Genomic DNA, 22,993 nt, shown 5'->3' with positions numbered 1-22,993 from the left:
TTTGTGAAATTTGGTTGCTGATAATATCTCATTAGCTGGTCGATAATGATTTTAGGTAATTGTTTAGCTGTTTCTTTTGCGCTGTGACTGGTTTGGAAATTGGAATCACGTACGTAATATCTTCTCGCGGGAAGCACGATTCGTAGATTCAGTGCTGTAAATGAGTAGAGGATGCAAATATGACGATTCATGAATAAAACCGTGCATAACCCGGAGACTACGGATTAATTCGATTCAGCTTGGGGGCAGATACGGCTTTTTTTTTTTTATACTAACAAAGATACACATGCATTGCATGCGAGAAATCGTCTTTCGAGAATGAAAAGAAAAATTAAAATTATATAAAAACATATTAGATAGAGACGTGAATGATAAATTATATCGATAACGGTTCTAGTATACAATTCTAACAAAATATTTATAGTTTAGAAAATATCATCTTTCTAATAATTTTCAGAGGGATTGTACAATATATATCTAGGTCCATGAAAATTTTGGAAACTACCAAAACTATGATTTACTTCTTTTACAAGAAAATTTTTAATAGGTTAATTAATTGTGATAAGATATTTTCAATAATATACTTGATTCTGATATTTATAAATAAAAAAAGGTTCTATTTGTAAAGGAAATACTAAACGCTGACCGTGCTATGTACGAGATTCATGGATCAATTTACTTAACTAACATGAAACTTGACGTTGGCGCATAATAATACATACATAGCAAAATAAATTCACTTCCGTAAGTTTTTGTACCCACTCGATTATTGTAATTCGTTTTTATTATTTGTTGAAAACTCCAAAGAATACTATAATTATTTTTTAGTAATTTTCGAATTTATACAAAATTTTACAGAGACAAAAAGGGATTTTTTATAAGCTAAAATTTAATTAATAAAAGTCTATCGATAGAAAGAAAGAAAGAAAGAAATTATTAGATGGAAAGAGAAAGGAGAAAATGAAGAATTGATGAAAGAGAGAGAAAGGGGGAGAATGGTAGGGGTGAGCGAAAATAAAGGATGGAGTTGAGAAATTTGTAATTATAAAAAAACCAAAACTGCCAATCTTATTTAATATAATGGCAATTAATTAATTCTATTTTTGTTAAGGATATAACTGAAAGAAGAAAGATAAATTACTTAATAAAAATTTTCTGCATATTAATTATAAACATGTACTCGAAAGAATAAAATAAAACTCAAGTTTACCAACGCGGGTTCGTTCAAATGGTCCGACGCTCATTCCCCTTAAATAAGATCTCGAGTTTTGTCAATTAAAAAAATTCACGCTGTGAGAGCTTTACAATTTAGTAGGCCGACCCAGCTCAATTAAATCTCGAGAATACCATGATTCGTGCAAAAAAAAAAAAACAAGTTTCATCTAATTGGGGCCCTGTTAAGGCCTCATCAGTAATGGAAACCGATTGCATTCGTGTGTCATTGCACGCAGCTAGGGTGCATCCAATCAGTAATATTTGGTGTGCATCATCATCCTTAACCCAATTGACCAAGGATGGCCCGAGGGAGCTGTGACTTCTCAAAATTAGGTTGTTTTAAGAAAATTTTTATATCGTCAATCACGCGTCTATTCTTACAACGGATGTTCAAATTCATATCGGATTGGTCCACTAATGAATAAGTCTCTTGCTCAATCATGAATTTTTTTCGTTTAAAAAATTCGAACGTGAGACTCTGCTAAAAAAGAATCAAAATTTTGTCTTAACGTTCCGAAAAATTGAAGAAATCAGTCTTTAGAAAGAAGATGATGGGGACTTTTGGCATTTTAGTGAAACATGATGCGTTTGGTTCGCATGAATACCAATTACATTGCGTAATTCCAATTACATCATTTGTTTGTGTCCGTAATAGACAAGTAATTCCCATTCTTCCATCTCCCATATGTAATAACAATTCCTCATAGGTAATAGCGTTCAAATTACCAACATACCCTCACCGATTTATCAATTTTTTTAAAAATCTGCCCCTCACCACAACCTCCTTTGTCAACCTCCGCCGCCATCGTCGCCGCCCGACTTCCATTTGAGCGGAATTTGGGCACCCTCTCGCCGGTCCTCGAGCCGCGAAACCAGATACAACCTGGCCGAGCAAGATCTAGCTCGGGGGTGCCTCCAGGAAGGTTTGAGCCCTCTGCGCAGCTCGATCCCCATGCCACACCCAGGGCTCTGAGCCCACGGGGCTCGCGAGTCCTGGGTTCGTCGAACCATGGCTCGGGGTTGGAGAGAGAGCTAGACACAATATTTATTATTTTATTGTACTAGGCACAATGACATTCCTTATAATCGAAAGAAAATTGTGAATACCAACATGAATTGGTTCAAGCGGTTTAACACTTGCTCACATTCTTTCTTGTAATAGAAAAATAATTTTAGTGAATACCAATATAAGTCGGTTCAAGCGATTCGATACTTATTTTCCTCAAATAAGGTCTTGAATTCAAATTTTGCGAATGAAAATATCCACGTTACGAGATATTTACCTCTTAAGGTGCTGACAGATTCGACTGAATTAACCAGTAACATATTGGATTTCGAGATACTAAAGTGATAAAAAAAATTTAAATTAAGACATTATAATTGTATAACGCCACAAATAACTACCAATTATATTTTTTTTTCCTGTTTTCCTTTTCAGTTTTCACTCTTTCACTCTCTCTCTCTCTCTCTCTCTCTCTCTCTCTCTCTCTCTCTCTCTCTCTCTCTCTCTCTCTCTACCTGCCCAAACAAATATCTCCTCTCTTTTCTTCCCCTCAAAATTTTATTTCAATATAATTTATTTCAAAGTTTCATGTTAACAAAAAATAAGGAGCATGAAATGAGGTCTTACTCATTTGTTCTTATTACTTATATAATCAAATCTATATTATAAAAACTTAACTAATAAATTCTATACGAGTCTGTATCTAATAATTTATTTATTGGAGTACGCTTTTATTTCCTCTATTATAATATAATTAGATAGAATCTCTGTAAATTATTCCAGCTAGCTCATTGATGATAAGATTCCATAGAAGCTCGGCGCTCCCGTCATTGTCAACATAATACTATGTAAGATTCTTTCATTCACCAATTCCTGTAAAAAAAAAGTCTCTGAGTGGAAAGATGTTGCACGTTAGGTACATGACCTGACATTATATCACTACACAAAAAAAAATATCAATAATAATCTTTTGTGATATTATTAAGAGAAATTTGTGATATTACCACATAATTTAACCGTTATATATAAGACTTTTTTTTTGTGTGTACCTTAGTATCCAGAGCTTAATGAGATCTGACTAATTCAGTCGGGAGATCGAGTATTAAAAATTATTCTCCCTCCCAACAAGTGCGTTTTCCGGGGTTCGAACTTGTATTCTCCTCCTTACCGGGGTGAGCTGCTTACCATTCAACTAATACTTTCATTGGTCGTTGTATATAAGACTTTTCTCCTCTCATGTGCCCGTTTTCTAATTTTGCGTCTGATCGCTATCAATGTGCAAACCCAAAATTTCAATTCCGAGGATCTATTGTTTGCCTGCCAGATTCACGCCCGCCAATTAAGTCATTGACAATGAAGGCGTTGCCTTGCTAATCTTGAGCTTGACTATAAACCTACCTATAACTGTTTTAATATGAAAATAGATCGATCATCAACCGTGAGATGGGAACCACCATCTCGGGTCATGATGCTACGCAGAAGAGCGAGCCATCACTTGTCAGCTCTTCCAGTGCCAATACTGGGGAACGAGACAGCAGCAAGGTTTGGTCAGTCCTGAAATATCTCCGAAGAGCGAAAGATCAAGGCTAGGAGGGTAGACGCTCATCCCATGAACATCAATAGGAGGCGTTAAGAGCAAAATTTGCCAAATCAATCGCTACGCACGTGTTTCCTTCTCAACAAAATGTTCCATTGCTACTGACAAATCCCGATCAAACAGAGCTTGTATATCTCTGACGACTGCAGCCCAGCCATCCCTAATTTGATCGGTGGATGTGGATCACCACTTCGGAGTGAGCTTGTAGGACGAGTTTCCCCATCCCTAGCTCCCATGCCATCTTCAGCCCTGTCTTGACCGCCCATATATCTGCCGAAACCGAGGTCGTAAATTTTATATGCTTACCATGCATGTAGCTATTTCATTATGTCAAAGGCAATGAATTAGTCTACTATAATATTTGAAAAGTGACTGCCATATGCACATCCCTGCAAGTTTAACTTGATCATCCTTACTAGACAATAAAGGATGGAAATCGGAGGATGGTATGAGGACCTTCAGGACCGAGCAATATCACCGTCATCCTTAGTTATGTCGGCTGGATGAGTTGATGGAAGCTTCTTCAGTTCACGGTATCGTATTTTCTCCTTATATATGGACTAGCCCAATGTCTGATCCATTTTGCTTAACTTCAAGAGAAGAGCCCCCAAAAATTTTGAAAAATACGATGAAAACCGAAACCTTCCTTTAAGCACAAAATAAGCCCACCGGACCTCAATTCCCTTTTTGACTTCCCCGCAATTTCTTTTTTCCGGCCAATTTTTTTGGACTGCCTGATAAATCGGGCCTTGGGATTTTCTCTTTCGCAGAAGTTCATATGATAATGACAAGTCAATTCCATAATTTTCAGCCTTGGAAGGTGGGGTTGGTTGAGACGTAAGCTCCCTCTTTGGCAAGTCTCTTTCCGGGTTTATCCGGTCGGGGTCCCTGTGTAATGCTGGTCCTCCAGCTCCTATGGACTGTTGGTTCCACGTTCCACCCCCTAAAAAACCTATCGTGCTGCCCGACCTCTCATGCTCATGGAATGGAAAAGCTCCCCTTCTCTTTTCGGTTTTGAAATTTGATTTTGATATACCAATTAACCAAACGTTTTCTTTCTTTCTTTCTCCTTGAATAAGGTGCCTTGGAACGTTGGGTCTTCTTCTCATGCATATATCACAGTCGACTTTGGGCCAAATATTCCTATATATTGGTAAAGATAAATTTCCTATAAAATATGCAAAAGGGCATTTTGTTCCAAACACATGAAATGGTGTATAGTACACCCAAATCAACTGACCAAATATTATATATATATTTCCTCTATACATTAAACTAAAGGAGAGTTATGAGGGAAACTCTTCTTTGGTCATGTGTAACCCATAGAAATTTTACAATAAAATATTCTAAAACTCATTTCTCTTTTTCTCTTACAATTTAAAGAAAAAAGAAAAAAAAAATTTCAAATAGTTAGGTACTAGGGTACATGTCTATATATCATAAAAGATATTGATTAAGATAGTAGATTCTTTAAGAGGAATATGTTTCCTTATCATTACATATTTACTAGTGTTGGACCCTACGCTTCGCAGCAGAAATTGATTTTGTTTATTATATAGGATATTATGGTTCAATAATCATAAAAATAATTAGGCCATGATATATAATTTTAGGTTATATATGACTAAATTAAGCCTAAAGCAACAGTAAAAAAATCAAGCGTAAAATAAAAATTAACAAAGCTTATAGAGCAACTAATATGTTAGGCAATAGGACAATTTTTAGAAAATGTTGTATGAATTATTGTTTCAAATTTCCTAATTTAGATAAACTATACGTAGTAACAAAAGAAATTGACTATTGAATTAATTTTTAATATCTCATGAGCGTAGTAATCGCACGGTTGGATTTCTAAAATATTAAACATAAATAAATTTAATGTTGAAAGCGAAATTCTTTTTGTTGGCCAAGAATACCAAAAAAAAAATTATTTGAAAAAATTATACCAAAAAATAATTTTAAAAGAACTAAATAAATAGGTGTCAAATTGAACTCTATTACCTACTTTTCATTTGAAATATTAAATTGTTAAACCCCCAACCTAATCCCCATTTTTAATAAAAAATGAAGAAGAAAACAAAAACACTTGTGAGAGTAAAGAATAATATCTAGTCTCCTCAAGAATTCCATTTTGGAATTCTAGTTTAGCCTAATGTATAGATAGATAGATAGATATAATTGTATCAACACATCTACACTCTAAATAATACAAACATTTTATTTCTCTTAAAGAATGAATAGAAATGTCAACAAGCATCACTGTATATGAAGGATGGGGCTGTAGCAAGTCTCTCTGAACCGAAGGGCCGAGCCCGTGTGGAGACAGTACTTAAGTACATCGAGGATGGAGATCTTCGTCATTGGAGCTTACCAGATATCAGGGCCTTTAATATTGGATTAAGTGAATGGCGTTCAAAGTTGAACTGCGTCACTAATCCTTACATGCACGAACAGGTCTGGATGTTGACATTTGATTGCTTATGTCAGTTCCTTTCGCCATTGATGTCTCTTTATTGACCCAACTTGCTTTGTTGCAGTTACTGGAAATCAGTTTTTCGGATTTGATTGCAAAAGGAAGTTCTTATATATCATCTAGGAAGAATGCTGCGGCTAAATTTCTTGATAAAGTATTTAAGATTAGATTGGGCAGAGGACTTTATGGGGAATGCCTGGTAAATATGTAAACAGCTATACTCCTTTCAGAATATTCCTTAGATCTGCAATTTTCTTAACATCCTTTGCCAATCTCCCATCTTAACTCTTGGTTCCTTTAATTTAGTTACATAGTATGCAACGACTTCCTTCCTTTGAACTGGAACATTAATCATGTAACTTTCTCCCCTTTTCTTCCCCCACTGCAATGGTACCTTTTTCTCTTGATTAGGGAGTGAGGGCAGATGGCAGTTCCGACTTGAGTGATGAAATCGGGAAGCAGCTCAGCCTAAAAAGTGCTGCATCAGGTTTAAGGTTGTTGATGGTTTTTCTGTTTTCTGCAATAATCAGATCTTTTCGTGATGCTACGTTGCCCTTCATGTTTCTTTTTGGCTCAAGTTCTTTGGTGATTGGCACTAGATGTACTTAATCCACCATAGTACATTAACTCAAAAAACAAAAATGTAAAATGCAAAAGAAGCAGCAAAAGAGCTGCTGCATTGTGAGCATGACACGAAATATTGTGTACCTTGTTCTCTTTTTTTTTTTTTTTTTTTTTTGAGGGGATTTTTCTCCTTAGGCCTATAGGAGCAGTAATATACATGCTGCGGAATAATCTCAAGATGTGCTTGAGGAGCATTGATGATACGACTGATACATCCGAAGTTGCTAAGGTTTGCTCATTGACAATGTCAATCCATTTTCCTCTCTGTCATGCTAAAAGTGTAGCTAAAACGATCACATCGAACTTTTCCTTCTATTCACTCCCAGGCATATGGTGGTGGAGGAACCCCGAGGTCCAGTTCTTTCATAATAAAGATGGACGAATACAATTGTTGGCTATCAGGGAACTGATCTGGAGTTGGAGGAAGATCCGAACTGTTGGCTAAAAAGAAGGAATATTTGGTCCATTCAACCACAAAGTAACAGCTCATGGAGCTCGAGGAGGATCTTAAAGCTAAGGGAGGTAGCCAGGCCTATGATCAGCTGCCCAAATGAGGGCCCTCTATGCAGCCTTTACTCTATCAGCTGTCAGTAAGGACATGTCCTGCTAGGCAGAAAGTGGTGTGGCACGAGCTGATTTGGTTTTCTGGACACATCCCCCGTGTACCCTTCCTCGTGTATCTTTGCTTGGGGCAAGATAATGTCGCTGCGTGTTCTGCAACATTGAGGAGGAAGCTCAACATCTTCTCTTCCTTTCTACTTACCAGGGAGATATGGAATAATCTGCTGACGTACTGTTGCCGAACAAGACTCCTGCAAATTGGGATGCCGAATTCTTATGTGCATTACAATGGAAAAGGAAGTCCCTGCAAACTGTCATCAGGAAGTTTTGTTGGACTCATTACTTGCAGGACTTAGGATTGCTTCACTACCTACTTTTGGTTATTAGGTAGCTGATTGCCCCTTTCTTCATCTTTCAGTTTGAAATTGATGTAATGTTCACTTAATCTTGCACATACTTCTTTTTCTTTTTTTTGAGGAAATAAAAAGCCGTACTTGTTCAGAAAAAGAAAAAAGGAATTGGTCCGGAGCATATAATGGTATGAAAGTACTCATAATCAGTTCTTTAGGAAGCTACTTACATTGATGAAACTGAATTCAGGATGCAGAAAGAATAAGGACAGAAAGTATTTACATGCTTCGAGCTATTTAGTTGATCGGGCAGCCATCAGCAACTATGCCTTTGGCTGTCGGACAAGTTGCTAAGTCACAGTGCTCTCCCTGTGTTCCCCACCAGTCCACACTCGTATTCGTTATCCCGAGTGTGAAGAAAATAAGCACTCCCATGAACGCAACCCCAGCATCGAGAGCTGCTGAGAGGACATAATTGTACCTCTGCCACCACTTCTTCCGGTACCGGAATATGAAGAAGTTGAAGATCGTCCCAACTATGACCCATGAGTTGTAGTTCAAAGGGGTTGCTGGTGGCATGCTTCCTGTCGCACCCAGTAAGACTGGGAGATTGATTAGCGGGATCCAAGTTTGCTTGGGAAATGCCCGGTGAAGCAACCACACAACAACAGGCCCTGCTGCTCCGCCCAGGAAGAACCAGTTCATGGCCGAGTAATTCCCATCTGATCCAAAGATCCGTCTGGGCCCCACCAAACCCCATATCACCGACGCATCAAAGAAGACTCGGTCGCCAGGGCACGTCCAAGGGCTGCCTGAAGGGAGGAGTTGGTCTTGGCATATGTTGTTGATAGACGTCAGCAACCACCACGCCACTGCAATGTTGATGGTTCCCGCAAGAACTGTCCCAATGAACTGTGTCGATGCATGTGATATGCAGATGAAGTTAGTATTGTTCCTCCAAAGACAGCAAAAATGAATCATCTGCATTGCTCTTGATCATTGAGGACCATGTATAGTTGTTTTGTTTCTATGTTCAAGTAAATCTACATTTTCTGCTTACCTAAATGAAAAATTCTACATTTTGTAGTTGAGTTAGCAGAAGCTTTGTTTATAAAGAGCGGGCATCATTACGTGGAATGGAAGTCTAACTGATAGATAAGATCGATTGCACTTAGATTGCATTATTGTACCTGAACTAGGAACATAGATCGTGGAGGTATCTTCATGTAATGTCCGAGCTTGAAATCATTGAGGAACGAAACTGCCTGAGCCATGCTCATGTAGCCATAAGTTTTAAAACAAACATTAGCTATCGGTCTTCCTGGGTAAATTATACCCATTACGTACTCCGTAATAATGTTTAGCCCTGGTGTCTGTGACGAAAAGGAAGACGAGTGAATTGAAGGGAGTTTACAGGAAAAAAAAAACATAAAGGAAATTCCAGTACAGTAGATGAATTTACCTGATTCGTGGTGGCAGTAATGATACTGATTGGGAGGGTGAAAACGAACGCGAGGGCGCTAGCAAAGATGAGGCCCCACCACGGCATTTGGATCTGATCATTCATGAAGATGCACATTGCAAGAGATACTAAAACAGTCACAATGAGCAGCAAATAGAACCACCATGAAGGTATGTCCTTGTATCTCTTCATGAGACGGGTGTGAATATCCTCCTTTCCGTCGTGAGAAGCCTTATACCTCTCATAGATCTCTCTGTTCATCGTAGCCGTGTGTCGGGATGAAAAAATACGACAGAACTGATTAGCTAGTCTCACTGAAAATTAATAATGCAAACCCCCTAATACTGTTTTCCTTTCATTTGATTTGAATGGAGCAGTTAGCTGTTTTGCATGATGTTAAAATTTGCTTATGCAATGGGAAGAATGATGTCCTGAGAAAGTACCTTCCGTAGAATAATCCTACGTGAGTCAGTGTAGATGCAATTGTGGCAAACCCCAAGCCGTAAGTGACAGCAAAGAACATGCTCAAGTGGATCCTTCCTTGCTGCTCATATGCAAGCATATCTAGCTCGAAGTTATCGTTCACAATTTGCGATATGTTGTAGATCTGACCTTGGGAAGTGAACAAGTGCGACGAGAAGATCGGGAACTTGTTCGCACTATAAAGGTTGAATCCCCAGTACATTGCGGGCATCACCACCCAGATTAGCAGTGCATACCCCACAAAAACATTCAGTATGGCGAAGAACGGGCTTATGAGCGGGCTGGACAGGAAGGATGCCACTGCAGACCAGTCCAGGGTTAAGGCTCCCAGACCGAGGCCATGCGTTCCCGAACCCAGTTGCTGGGCTGTGACTGACTTCGAGAACACCCAACAGACCCATGAGATGGTTGTGAGCGTCGTGAAGAGGTAGCCCGGGACAATATACCATAAGAAGCTGCATGATAAGGCAATCACGAAGAACTTTGCTCGCGACATTTTTTCCTCGTCATCTTTCTCATGCAGTGCTCTGCAAACATGACAGATTCAGTTCGGATCAAGTAATTACTCAGAGGTAAATGAATATAATTCCTATATTCTGCACACGTTTCAACGTTCCATAGTCACTCGTAAATGACGTTTTATACACACTCATGCTTGCAATCGGCAGTCCAAGAATGACAATTACAATACAGTAATTTGTGCGAGACGTTCGTGGGCGTTGATGCCAATTTGATTTTCTTTTCATCGAGGGGGCAGAATTATGAAAGATGAGAAGACAGGGACCAAAAGTTCAATAATGAAATTCTGGTTTTGGGAAACTGGAACGGTTGTGTTCCTTCACTTCAAAGCTTCGACTAACGTTTCAAGCCCATACTTGCGACTGTGAAATTTTGTTAGTTTTCTATGTGTGTAATGACGAGGTTTATCTTAATGCGTCTCTGCATTTAAATTCTTTTTCTTTTTGGCCATTATCTTTGCATTTAATTCAAATATGATTTTGTCTTAAGAGTAAGATAATTGCTTAGTTTAAGCTTACACTTTCGAGAAAGATTCATTTTGTCTTTAATTGTCCCAATACTAAATTGGAGATTCTCCAATCTTTTCATTAGGCTTCTAATTCGTCTTCAAAGATTCTGAGGCAGACCAGTACGTAGCACTAGCAGTCGTTCTTGTGAGACTAAATAATTGGAACGAACAGGACAAAGCTAAACCTATTTTTGTTCGGTAATTATACTAAACTCGTTTTAGTTTTAATCAGTTGAAAATACCTTAAAAAACGGATATATGAAGAATACAAAATGAATAATAAATTATAAGTCTCCCTTTATATATATACCCCTCTTAAGTTTCTCCTTTCTTTTTTCCTACTTCTCGTCTTGCTTGTTTTATTAATGTTATTGCCTAATCACTGTCGAGTTTAAGATTATGTTTCATGTATATTCCAAAAGGGAATCATCACATAAAATTTGTTCAGACCTGGCTACCATCGGGTGCAACCCCGAGTGGTTTTGCTCCGAAGACAACGAATCACACCGGCACATGTAAAGAGCGTAATCGGCAAATCGAACATTTGATTAGTGTATACGTATGGAAAGAGAGAAGAGACACGGTACCGGAACAAGGAGACCTGAACAAGGGTGCTGGGCCACCACATGTGTGCCGGCTCCACGACATACTTCCTAAGCAGCCCTGCCCATCCGTACCCCAATACCTGCAATGGTTCAACCATTTTAACTTATCAATAGTCAGTCACCATATATATGTCCAGTAACCTATATATTTAACTATATAATTATAATAAACTCTTGATTCAGCATCGCATTTCGCTATGTTATCAAAATTGAAAGTCTCAATGCTGCCACGTAAGCATAATGTATTTTATAGATTTTAAAGAATTTTTCTAGATATAAATTCAATGGGAGATAACCTCATATAAGCAACCGTCTGAAAGCATTTTCAATTTTAGTTTATCCTTTAAAAATCTAAGGTAGACTAACATTTCTCTTCTATTTCAAATCTAACCAACTATCAATTTTCCATCAAATTTAGATGGAAAATTGATGGTATGTCAGATTTGAAACAAGGTGAAACATTAGGCTGCCCCAAGAAACTTTTAAATGATTGGCTAAAATGGAGAATATCCTCCTAATATTGGGTTAAAATAAGTTATTTTCCCTAAATTCAACATATATACAGTTACTATTAAAATAGAGCTTTCCAACAAAAATATGCACTCACAATTTACACGATATTTTGATTTAATCTATTATTAATAGTGCCTCGTACGATTGTGATCGGTAATCTATTGTTGTGCACTATATACAATGATGACGCGTAGAATATTTCAGTAATTCGTAGAAATAGGACGTACGGCAGTGTAATTTGAGATCAACTACTCTCGTATAATATTTTCATGACAGCCTATATAATGACGTATAGAGGAAGGGAGGTCTTCCCAAATTCAGAGGAATATTCATTATACATACATATATATATATTTATATTTATATTTATATTTACGGATGAGATATATATTAACATCAGATTTTATATGCCTGCAAGAATTATATTCATTGATAATTATTTGTGCATTGCCCGTATAATACACTAACGTTTATTATTTTACATACTGGTAATAGTTTATTTATTGGATCATGCAAGAGAATACTCTCTATTAGGCCACATACACGGTCTGTGATCGGACTTACCTATCCCATTGGCTTGCAGGGTGTTCACGTGAAATGTGAGATTAATTTATTTATTTTAAATCTATTTTTAAGAAATGCTGCTGTAATAAAAATTGTGAATTTTCCCCTCTCCTTAGATGATATAATTTTTTTTTCTTGTGTAAAAAATAAACATTAACAAAATAAATCATCATTTAACTTAAAAATAAAACGCGTCAGCTTACCTGAGTAGTTATTATAAGAAGCCAGCCAGCAAAGAAGGAGATGCTCCTGCCGTAGAAAGCTTTGATGATATTCACGATACTGACGGCATAAGCCGACCCAGATCCGAACGCGGCCCCAGCATTAGCGAAGATCGAGATGAGGACATGCTCCTTCATGTTGAATGGACCGGGGTTGAACGAGAATTCTCCCCTGTCCCCAAACCCGGGGAGCCGGAACTTGGTGGTGGGGAGGACTGCTGCCATGAACCGTCCGATGGGGAGGGTGGCCACCTGGATCGTGATCTGGGTGATCACCAGGGACTGGGCCCGGTACGCAAAGAACTGGTTGAGGAATGAGAGGAGGCAGCACGAGAGCAGCCCCAGGAACCACATCCGGAAGGTCCATACCGGCAGGGTAGGATCGTCGGTGTTGAGGACGACGAGCCTGACCTGCTCGATAGGCGAGACCTCCTCATCGTCCGCGTTCGGGTTCTCGAGTATTTCAGGCTCAGGGATCTTTGTAGCTTGGAGGCCAAAAGATCCCATTGTGAAGCAAACCAGAGAAATGAAGGCCTGCGCTTGCTAGAGATTCTGCGGTTTTGATCCATTTTTATATGATGATGAAGGAGTGTTAACTAATTAAGAGTAGTCATTCTTTTCCAAATTTAGTATGTGTTAATGTAGTCCAATTCGAATCTTTGTAAAATTTAGTTGCTAATAATATCTCATTAGCTGGTCGATGATGATTTTAGGTAATTGTTTAGCTGGTTCTTTTGACTTCCTTTCGGGCTGTGACTGTTTTGAAAATTGGAATCACGCACGTAATATCTTCTCGTGGGAAGCACTATTCCGTAGATTCAGTGCTGTAAATGAGTTGATGTAATAATATACATAGTTTTTTTTCTTGGCGCGTAACAATACATACATACATAACAAAATAATCTTCACTTCCATAAGTTTTCGTACCCGCTCGATTATTGTAATTCTTTTTTATTATTTTGTTGAAAACTCCAAACAATACTATAATTATTTTTTAGTAACTTTCGAATTTATACAAATTTATATAGAGATAAAATTTAATTAATAAAATTCTATCAATAGAAAGAAAGAAAGAAGTGACTGGATGGAGAGAGAAAGGAGAAAATGAAGAATTGATGAAAGAGAGAGAAAGGGGGAGAATGGTAGGGGTGAGAGAAAATAAAGGATGGAGCATTGTTATCAGAACCAAATCGGACCGGCCGATTCCATCGGTTCGATCGGAAATTGGCATCCTCATCGGTCCGGTTCTTAATAAAACCGGATATGCTGGATTAAACCGTTAAATCCAAGAAATCGGCCGATTTGTAAGCAAAATCCCTTTGAACCGGTCGGTTTAATGGGTTCTGTGGCTTTGCTTTTTGTGTTTGAAAATGTTCAAAATTAAAATGTTTGGGGCAGGAGTTCCTTCCTGACCTCCCACCACCCGCCATTAATGCACCACTCACTAACCACACAAGCCATGCTTCTTCTTTGGTCTACGTACTCGACTTTAAAAGCTTTATAGTCATTGAATAATTATATTAAACATCAATTTTCTTAATGATATAAATAAAATTTTAATTTTAATTAAACTTGCGGTCCGACCCATCGAACCCCCGATTGAACTCGTAAACCCATGAACCCATGCTCCTTCCGGTTCAACGTCCGGTCCGGTTCTGACAATACTGGGATGGAGTTTAGAAATTTGTAAATATAAAAAAACCAAAATTGCCATTCTTATTTAATATAATGGCAATTAATTAATTCTATTATTTTTTAAGGGTATAACTAAAAGAAGAAAAGTTAGAATAATTACTTAATAATAGATTTTATCATTAATTATAATCATGTACTTGAAAGAATAAAACAAAACTCAAGTTTATCATGTGGTTCGTTCAAGCGGTTTGGTGCTCGTTTCCCTTAAATAAGATATCGAGTTTTGTAAATTAAGAAAATTAACGCTGTGAGAGTTTTACCCCTTAATATACCGACGTAACTCAACTGGATTAGTCGGGATCCAATTGAGCTTTCGAATAATAGAGTTTATACCCAAAAAAAAAACTTCCAGTTTCATCTAATTGGGGGCCATGTTAAGGCCTCACCAGTAATGGGAACCGATTGCATTCGTGTGTCATTGCGCGCTGCGAGGGTGCATCCAATCAGTAATATTTGGACAAGTGACTTCTCAAAATTACATTATTCTAAGAAAATTTGTATATCGTCAATCATGCGTCTATTCTTGCAATGGATCTTGACTAATTTAGATTCATGTCGGGTTGATCCACTAATGAATAAATATCTCGCTCAATTGTGAATTTTTTTCATTTATAAAACTCGAACGCGAGTATCACCTAAAAAAATCATAATTTTTTCTTGAAAGTCCGAAAATTTAAAGAAATCAGTCTTTAAAGAGAAGATGATGGGACTTTTGGCATTTTAGTGAAACATGGATGCGTTTGGTTCGCATGAATGCCAATTACAGTATGCATTTATTACATACGTAATTCCGATCATATCGTTTGTTTGTGTCCGTAATAAGACTTCAGATTACGGATGGGAGCTCCTATTAGTAATAGACAAGTAATTCCCATTCTTCCATCTCCCATAAGTAATACCAATTCCTCATATGTAATAGCGCCCAAATTACCAACATACCTTCACCTATTCATCAAAATTTTAAAATCTGCCCCTCGCCACCACCTCCTTCGTCAACCTCCGCCAACGTTGTCGCCCCCCGACTTCCATCTGAGACGGAATTTGGGCACCCTCCCGACAGTCGTCGAGCCCGCGAAACTAGGTACGGCCTGGCCGAGCAAGATCTAGCTTGGGGGTGCCTTCCTGAGAGTTTGAGTTCTCTGTGCAGCTCGATCCCCGTGCCACACCCAGGGCTCTGTCTCTCTCTAGCCCCGAGCCTTGGTTCGACAAACCCAAGACTCGCGAGCCCCGCGACTGGGTTCGCAACCCCAGTGGGAACCCAACCATGGGGCTCGGAGCCCTAGCCGACGTCCTGACTGAGAGCCCAGACGATATTGTTCGTCTTCTTCCGCTTTTTTAAGTTTATTTTTAAAATTTATAATTTACTTTTTATATCTTTATAAATATTCAACTAATACTTATCGTTTCAATTAATAAAATTTAATATTTATTGATGGGGCATTTTCTTCTTTATATAGGCGGAGGAATTTTGTACTCTAAATCTCTCTATCGGTTTTCACAAATCAAGTTTAAGAATTGTAATTCTTATATCCCCTATTACATTTAGCCAAACAAATAGGCTCCTATGTAATCTTAATTCCATTACATAGTAATTCACATGATATAACTATTACATTCATGGCTTATTACACGACAATGAAAGAAACGCGGCATAGGTAACCTAAGTAATAGCAGAGTAACTATAAAATAATAGTAATGAAAGAAGAACAAACAAATCAATAGCTAGAAGAATTAATTAGCTTATTTCTAAGCCTTTCCATTAGCATCTTCGAAATTTTAGTTTCTCCAGTTGAATTAAACAGATCGTGGAGGAGGAATGCTGAGTTCTAGTTCATACACAATTGAGATGGATGAATGCAATTGCCGATGATCGGGGAACTGATTGGAGTGTACCATGGTATATATCAAAGTGCTCATAATCAGTTCTCTAAAAAGCTGCTTAATTAATTTGATCGAATCAAATTCCACTATACTTCGAGTAACATAACTACAAGCTATTAGTTAATCGGACAGCTGTCGACGACTATTCCTTTAGCTGTAGGACAAGTTGCTAAGTCACAATGCTCTCCTGCAGTTCCCCACCAGTCTAGAGTCCTATTCTCCATCCCGAGCGTGAAGTACAATAGCACTCCCATGAATGCAACCCCAGCATCAAGAGCTGCTGAGAGGACGTAATTGTACCTCTGCCACCACTTCTTCCTATACCGGAATATGAAGAAGTTGAAGATCGTCCCAACTATGACCCACGAGTTGTAGTTCAAAGGCGTTGCTGGTGGCATGTTTCCCGTCGCACCCAGTAAGACTGGGAGATTGATCAGCGGGATCCAAGATTGCGCCGGGAACGCCCTATGGAGTAACCAAACAATGACAGGCCCCACAGCTCCCCCGAGGAAGAACCAGTTCATGGCCTGGTAGTTCCCGGAGGACCCGAAGATCCGTTTGGGCCCCACCAAACCCCATATCACCGACGCATCAAAGAAGACTCGGTCGCCAGGGCACGTCCAAGGGCTGTCTGGGGGAAGGAGTTGGTCTTGGCATATGTTGTTGATAGATGTCAGCAACCACCACGCCACTGCAATGTTGATGGTTCCCGCAAGAATTGTCCCAATAAACTGCGTCGATGCATGAATGATATAACTGAAGTTAGTACATATTGTTCCTTCAAAGACGATAACTAGGAATAATCTAAATTGATCTTCATCAGCAAATATATATTTATAACTATTTTAATGACAAATCTTTTCGTTTTTTCTTTCTCCATTTTTCTCCGAAAGGCACGACAAACTTGTGTCGAGCAGACATGTCCGTTGAACTTAGCTAGTAGATCACAGGAATTGCAATATAGAATGGTACACTGTACCTGAACTAGGAACATAGATCGTGGAGGTATCTTCATGTAATGTCCAAGCTTGAAATCGCTGAGGAATGAAACCGCTTGAGCCATGCTCATATAGCCATAAGTTTTAAAACAAACATTAGCTATGGGTCTTCCCGGATAAATTAGACCCATTAGATACTCCGTGATTATGTTTAGCCCCGGCGTCTGCAGAGCGCAAAGGAAGGAAGATATATAAGTAAAGAAGATATGAGCAGAGGGAGTTTTACAGGAAAAGATTAAGGAAAGTTCGGTATAGTTGATTAATCACCTGATTTGTGGTGGCAGTTATTATGCTGATCGGGAGGGTGAAAACGAACGCAAGGATGCAAGCGAAGATGAGAGCCCACCATGGCATTTGGATCTGATCTTTCAAGAAGATGCAGAGCACAAGCGATATTACAAAAGTCGCAACGAGCAACACGTTGAACCACCACGAAGGTATGTCACTGTATGTCTTCATTAGTCGCGTGTGAATATCTTCCTTTCCCACGCTAGAAGCCTTATATCTATTGTAGATTTCTCTGTTCATCGTAGAGGCATATCAAAAAATGATGAAAATGAAAAGAGGTTTTTCTAGAAGTATGAAAAGTCTCACTGGTGATAATACCTTCCGTAGAACAAGCCCACGTGAGTAAGTGTAGATGCGATTGTGGCAAAGCCAAATCCATAAGTGAGAGCAAAGAACATGCTCAAGTGGATCCTTCCTTGCTGCTCATATGCCGGTATATCGAGCTCGAACTTGTTGTTCACGATCTGCGATATGTCGTAAACCTGACCTTGGGACGTGAACAAGTGTGAGGAGAAGATCGGAAACTTGTTTGCACTGTACAAGTTGAATCCCCAGTAAGCGATGGGCATCGCCACATAGATTATCAGCGCAAACCCTACGAAAACATTCATTATGGCGAAGAATGGGCATATGAGCGGGCTGAACAGGAAGGATGCCACTGCAGCCCAGTCGAGGGTTAAGGCTCCTACGCCTAGGCCGCGCATTCCGGAACCCAGCTGTTGTGCAGTGACTGATTTCGAGAACACCCAGCAGACCCATGAGATGTTTGTGAGTGTGGAGAAGAGATATCCGGGGACGATGTACCATGTGAAGCTGCAAATCAGGGCAATTACGAAGAACTTTGCTCGCGATAACCTTCGCTCCTCTCTCTCGTGCAGTGCCCTGGAGGAACATAAATTTGGATCAGATCAAAAAATTCCATCGAGGCAAATGGTACTAAACTAGTAATGCAGCTTGCACATGGAAAATATTTCCACTATTTTTCTTTCATGTATGTTATATCCACGCAAGCTTTAATCTGTTCTTCTGATTGACTGCTCAATGGTATCTTTTCCATGGAAGACGAACAATTGAGGAAAGGGTTGCTTGGTCTACAGGTTGGTCTATACATATAGTCGGTCTCCTAGTATCCTCGGCTCAATAGACATCCCGCCAATTATCCGAATCCGACTGAGTTTACCTGATATGCACTTGTGCACTGTCTCATTGATGAAACCATAATTCTTCGTTGTCTACTTGTCAAGACAGGAATATGATTAAGCTGTTTGGTTACTTACCTTTCAATGTAACAAACCATTGCTCTTTCGGTTTGTTCATACCCTTTTCTCCAATTTCCTTAAATCCTGATAGTGACAATTTTGAAAATTAACATCTTCTAGGCATGTAGCTATCCAGTAGTGGGTTTCCCTCAAAGGGCAAGCAGCCGCATTCGGTTAAACTCTTATGCGTGAATCGAACAATTGCCGGTACTATTTTCATGGAAATGTATCCTATCCTAGCATAACAAAAGTCTTGAATAATGCATGCAATTGTACTAACTGGGGCTTTGGAGAGACTATAACCACCATAGATATGTATGGAGTATGGCAAAGTATATAAATTGAATTGATCACTTTGGTTTATTGCAAGTTTTCAGATTTATATTACAATGACAATAAATCTATTCAGGGGTGTGGATGCAATATTGATACTCATTAAGGGGCAGAACTGAGAAATTCCACAAACAGACATCAAGAGACAAGAGAATAGGGACCAGAAGTTAAAAATGTTACTTTAAAAAAAAAAAAAAACTGCTGGTCGTGGAAACTGGAAAGGGGAAAACTTCTGTAGTTGACTTGGAAGTTTGAGCACCTTTCGAGCGCATACTTATGGACCACACTGATTTGCCTCGAATGACGGCACGCCCAAAAGGATATACATGAATAAGCTTGTTATAGACCCGAGCTCTTCGGATCCACATAATCGTGAAAGTTGATAGCTACTCCGATCGAATATGTATAAATAATCAACAGTTATAACACCTGAATTGATTGTAGAAGATCTTTCTAACGTGCCAACACAAGTGAAGAATTTATTAGTCATGATTCAGTTCGATTCACTTGATAAGGATTACTCGAAAGAAGGGGAGTGGATCCAAAGGGTTGATGGAGATGGCATCGCTCTTTCCCATGTGAGGCCAGTGGAAAGATCCAAGTGAAATTATTAATGCGTAGAAAACAATCAACAGATGAATTTCGTTAATCCGCCAAAATCCAATGATGTTTATATCCACCGAAAAAATCCAATCATATTTTATTGGAAGAAAGTTTGTGTGATTTCAGATATTTGTTTATAATAACTAGAAAAATAGCAACAAAATGCTTTTCTTTTTCTTTTTCTTTTTTTTATGGGTGAGTCAACCCTATGCGGCCGTTCTCGTACACAAGCATGGCATAATATTCAAAGATGCTCTAATTAATACTTTCCAAAGTTAATGCCACTAGGCGACGGGGTTTATTATCTATTAAATCTATGGTCCTTACATAAATAAGCCGGTCTCCTGTCTCGGCGGTCGTTGGATCTCGACCTGTGGATATCCATAGTGCAGATCCAACGACAGTCTAGAATATATCAGCGAGGTGGTGTCCCCTAACCGTAGAAACTCCCTTTATCATAATGTTTCGGTAGTTTGGATATTACTTGGTTCTATGAATAAATCAATCGCTTATTTTATGCTCTTTCTTGTAAGAAAGACTAATATCTTTTATTATATCCCTTTGGCAAACAGGAGATTTGCTAATCTTTCTTTAATAAAGACATGGTATTTTGTCTCTGAAGATTTTTAGGAAGAGACCGGTAATGGAGGGTGGGACTCGGATCACGAAAACCATTGAAACTCCAAGGACAAAACCATGAATTATATATATATATTAATTAGTTAAATATCTCATTTATTTATTTATTCAACTGCTATGCTCTTTGATGTCTCCATCCTGACTTAGCTAGGCATGTTAAATAAGATTTCTAGAATCAACAAATAAGTCTAACTAAACAAGGAAACTACGTATGCAAAGAATGGCTTTTGCTTAGAAGAAGTACGTCTAGTTCACATGGAACATGCGAGCATTGCATTAAACGCATCAAACATAGAATGGACCTTTTAATAAGATAGAGAGAGGAGGAGCTTACCGAAATAAGGAGACCTGGACGAGAGTGCTAGGCCACCACATGTGAGCCGGCTCTACCAAGTACTTCCTCAGCAGCCCCGCCCAACCGTACCCCAATACCTACATGAACCCAAGCACTTTAATTTCATCGCCTCTAATTATATCCGGTGATTGTCGCCCGTCACGAATTTACTTATTCCATATCACTTGTTTGTTTCCAATACGTCGCTTTGTTCTTGTAAGTTAACGTGAGAGTGAGACACCAGTTTTCAATGTTTAGTATAGGACAAAAAACTGTTGAACCCCACAGTGTATTTTATTTTTTATTTTTTTAGGTGTCTCGCAGAATTCCAGGTATAGTGCAACTAGGAAAAATATTTACTAATTTTACTAATTCAAGAGGGGAAAAAATAATTTTTTTTTCCTTCTAAAGGTATGAACTTAAATTTTGATATTTTTCAAGACCAATAGTGAAACTTTTCCTTTTGGCTTTTCTGGTAGCAGGACCAATAGTGGGGAAAAAGAAAAAAAAAAAAAAAAGAACCTGAGTTGTGATTATGAGAAGCCAGCCGGCGACGAAGGAGATACTCCTGCCATAGAAGGCCTTGATGATATTCACGATGCTGACTGCATAAGCCGACCCGGACCCGAATGCGCTCCCGGCATTGGCGAAGATCGAGATGAGGACGTGCTCCTTCATATTGAATGGACCCGGGTTGAGCGAGAATTCCCTGTCGCCAAGCCCCGGGAAACGGAACGTGGTGGTTGGGAGAACCGTGGCCATGAACCGACCGATGGGGAGGGTTGCCACTTGGACCGTGATCTGGGTGATGATGATGGGCTCGGTCCGGTACGCAAAGAACTGGTTGAGGAACGAGAGGAGGCCGCACGAGAGCAGCCCCAGGAACCACATCCGGAAGGTCCATACCGGCAGGGTCGGATCGTCGGTGTTGAGGACGGTCAGCCTGACCTCCTCGATCGGCGAGACTTCGTCGTCGTCTGAAGTTGGATCTTCGGGTTTTCTTGGGTCATGGATCTTTGTAGTCTGGGGAGTTTCAATTCCTATAGATCCCATTGCGAAGGGATGGTGAAGTAGTCTGTTTCTCGGGGGCTTCGTTTCTGTTTTTATATATAGGCACTTAAGGGTATTTCTAGTTCTCAATTTTTGTTTCAAAATTGGATTATTGCATACAAAAAAAGTATACCTATATCTATATATCCCTATATGTATATATGCACGGTATATGAGTAGGTATCAGCTATTTGACTTCAGAATAAGGAGACTTTAATTAATAGCTGAAGTTTGCCGAGAGACGGGATTGCTACAGTAATATAAGTCGTGGATTCAGAGTTATGATCGAGATTTTGGGTTTAATCTTTGTTAGTAGAACTCCGGTGTCCCTTTATCTAACTTTGTTATCGTATACTAATATTAAGTTATAGATCTCTTTTATAATCGGAACAAATAATAATAATAATAATTATTATTATTGAAGTTGGCCAAAAAAGAAATTAATAATTGAAGAGCTCAGTCTGGACCTAATGGGAACAGAGGACTAGTGGGAGGGGTACTCCCTACATGTATTATTGGGGGGGGGGGGGGGGGGGGGGGGGGGAAGAAATAAGAGTGGGTATAGAGTGCACCTGAATGAATCATGACTGGAACACGGAATAATTACCCACGAGCAAAAAAGAAGTCCACATATGATTCGAAGATTCAGTTTTTTTTTTTTTTTTTTGAGTTGAATGTAGATCCAGTAATGTAGTCGACGGGGCTGAAAATGCGGGCGATGATGACTAAATGGGTATGTCCCCGGAGACTCAGTAGCGGTGAGAATGACTTCTAACATAACTCACGAGTTTAATCTTTGGCAACGTGGCCTTTTTATGACTTTGCATCCCGCTTAAGTCAGAGTTTCAATTCAAACAAAGTAAATATAGTGGGAGCTGGTTAAGAAGCGTTCACCCATCGAGAGGCAATTATTAGTAAAACTTCTAACTAAATCATCTTTCACTATTTAGTTGAAATATAATAAAATACAAGTCATGATATGATGATATGAGCCAAACTCCCCCCCCAAAAAAAAAAAACTTATTTAATTATCGGGTGAAGCATAATCTAAAAATAGAGTTTCTTAAAGTATATATGTAATTAAATCCACATGTTGATGAATGATTTGCGATAACATCAAAGCAATTATAAATTGCTCCAAGCACTTATCACATTTCCCTTTTTCTCATGCTTTTCCTAACTTTATAAACCACTTGTCTCTAAGGGTCGAGTATG

At 38.8% G+C, this 22,993-nt stretch overlaps 3 protein-coding genes across 3 annotated transcripts; 1 reads left to right on the top strand and 2 right to left on the bottom strand.

The window, feature by feature from the left end:
• The first annotated feature begins 6,080 nt into the window (after window positions 1–6,080).
• Window positions 6,081–7,994, top strand: LOC116193916. The gene is made up of 5 exons (XM_031522657.1): window positions 6,081–6,269; window positions 6,353–6,487; window positions 6,700–6,782; window positions 7,048–7,141; window positions 7,239–7,994. Exons 1-5 carry the CDS (start codon window positions 6,081–6,083, stop codon window positions 7,320–7,322), a joined length of 585 nt encoding a protein of 194 aa, XP_031378517.1. The 3' UTR covers window positions 7,323–7,994.
• A 6-nt stretch (window positions 7,995–8,000) lies between these two features.
• On the bottom strand, window positions 8,001–13,464 carry LOC116195163 (oligopeptide transporter 4-like). Its single transcript, XM_031524146.1, has 6 exons — window positions 12,681–13,464; window positions 11,383–11,480; window positions 9,729–10,295; window positions 9,286–9,538; window positions 9,014–9,196; window positions 8,001–8,735 (listed from the first exon to the last, which is right to left on the bottom strand). The coding sequence occupies exons 1-6, from the start codon at window positions 13,203–13,205 to the stop codon at window positions 8,121–8,123; spliced, it is 2,241 nt and encodes a 746-aa protein (XP_031380006.1). The 5' UTR covers window positions 13,206–13,464; the 3' UTR covers window positions 8,001–8,120.
• Window positions 13,465–16,260: 2,796 nt separating this feature from the next.
• On the bottom strand, window positions 16,261–21,901 carry LOC116196436 (oligopeptide transporter 4-like). Its single transcript, XM_031526154.1, has 6 exons — window positions 21,251–21,901; window positions 20,729–20,826; window positions 17,879–18,442; window positions 17,540–17,792; window positions 17,254–17,436; window positions 16,261–17,005 (listed from the first exon to the last, which is right to left on the bottom strand). Exons 1-6 carry the CDS (start codon window positions 21,779–21,781, stop codon window positions 16,391–16,393), a joined length of 2,244 nt encoding a protein of 747 aa, XP_031382014.1. The 5' UTR covers window positions 21,782–21,901; the 3' UTR covers window positions 16,261–16,390.
• Window positions 21,902–22,993: the final 1,092 nt, after the last annotated feature.

This window comes from Punica granatum, chromosome 2 (assembly GCF_007655135.1).
Source record: "Punica granatum isolate Tunisia-2019 chromosome 2, ASM765513v2, whole genome shotgun sequence".
Taxonomy (NCBI): Eukaryota; Viridiplantae; Streptophyta; class Magnoliopsida; order Myrtales; family Lythraceae; genus Punica; species Punica granatum.
This window is presented reverse-complemented; position numbering and strand designations above follow the sequence as displayed.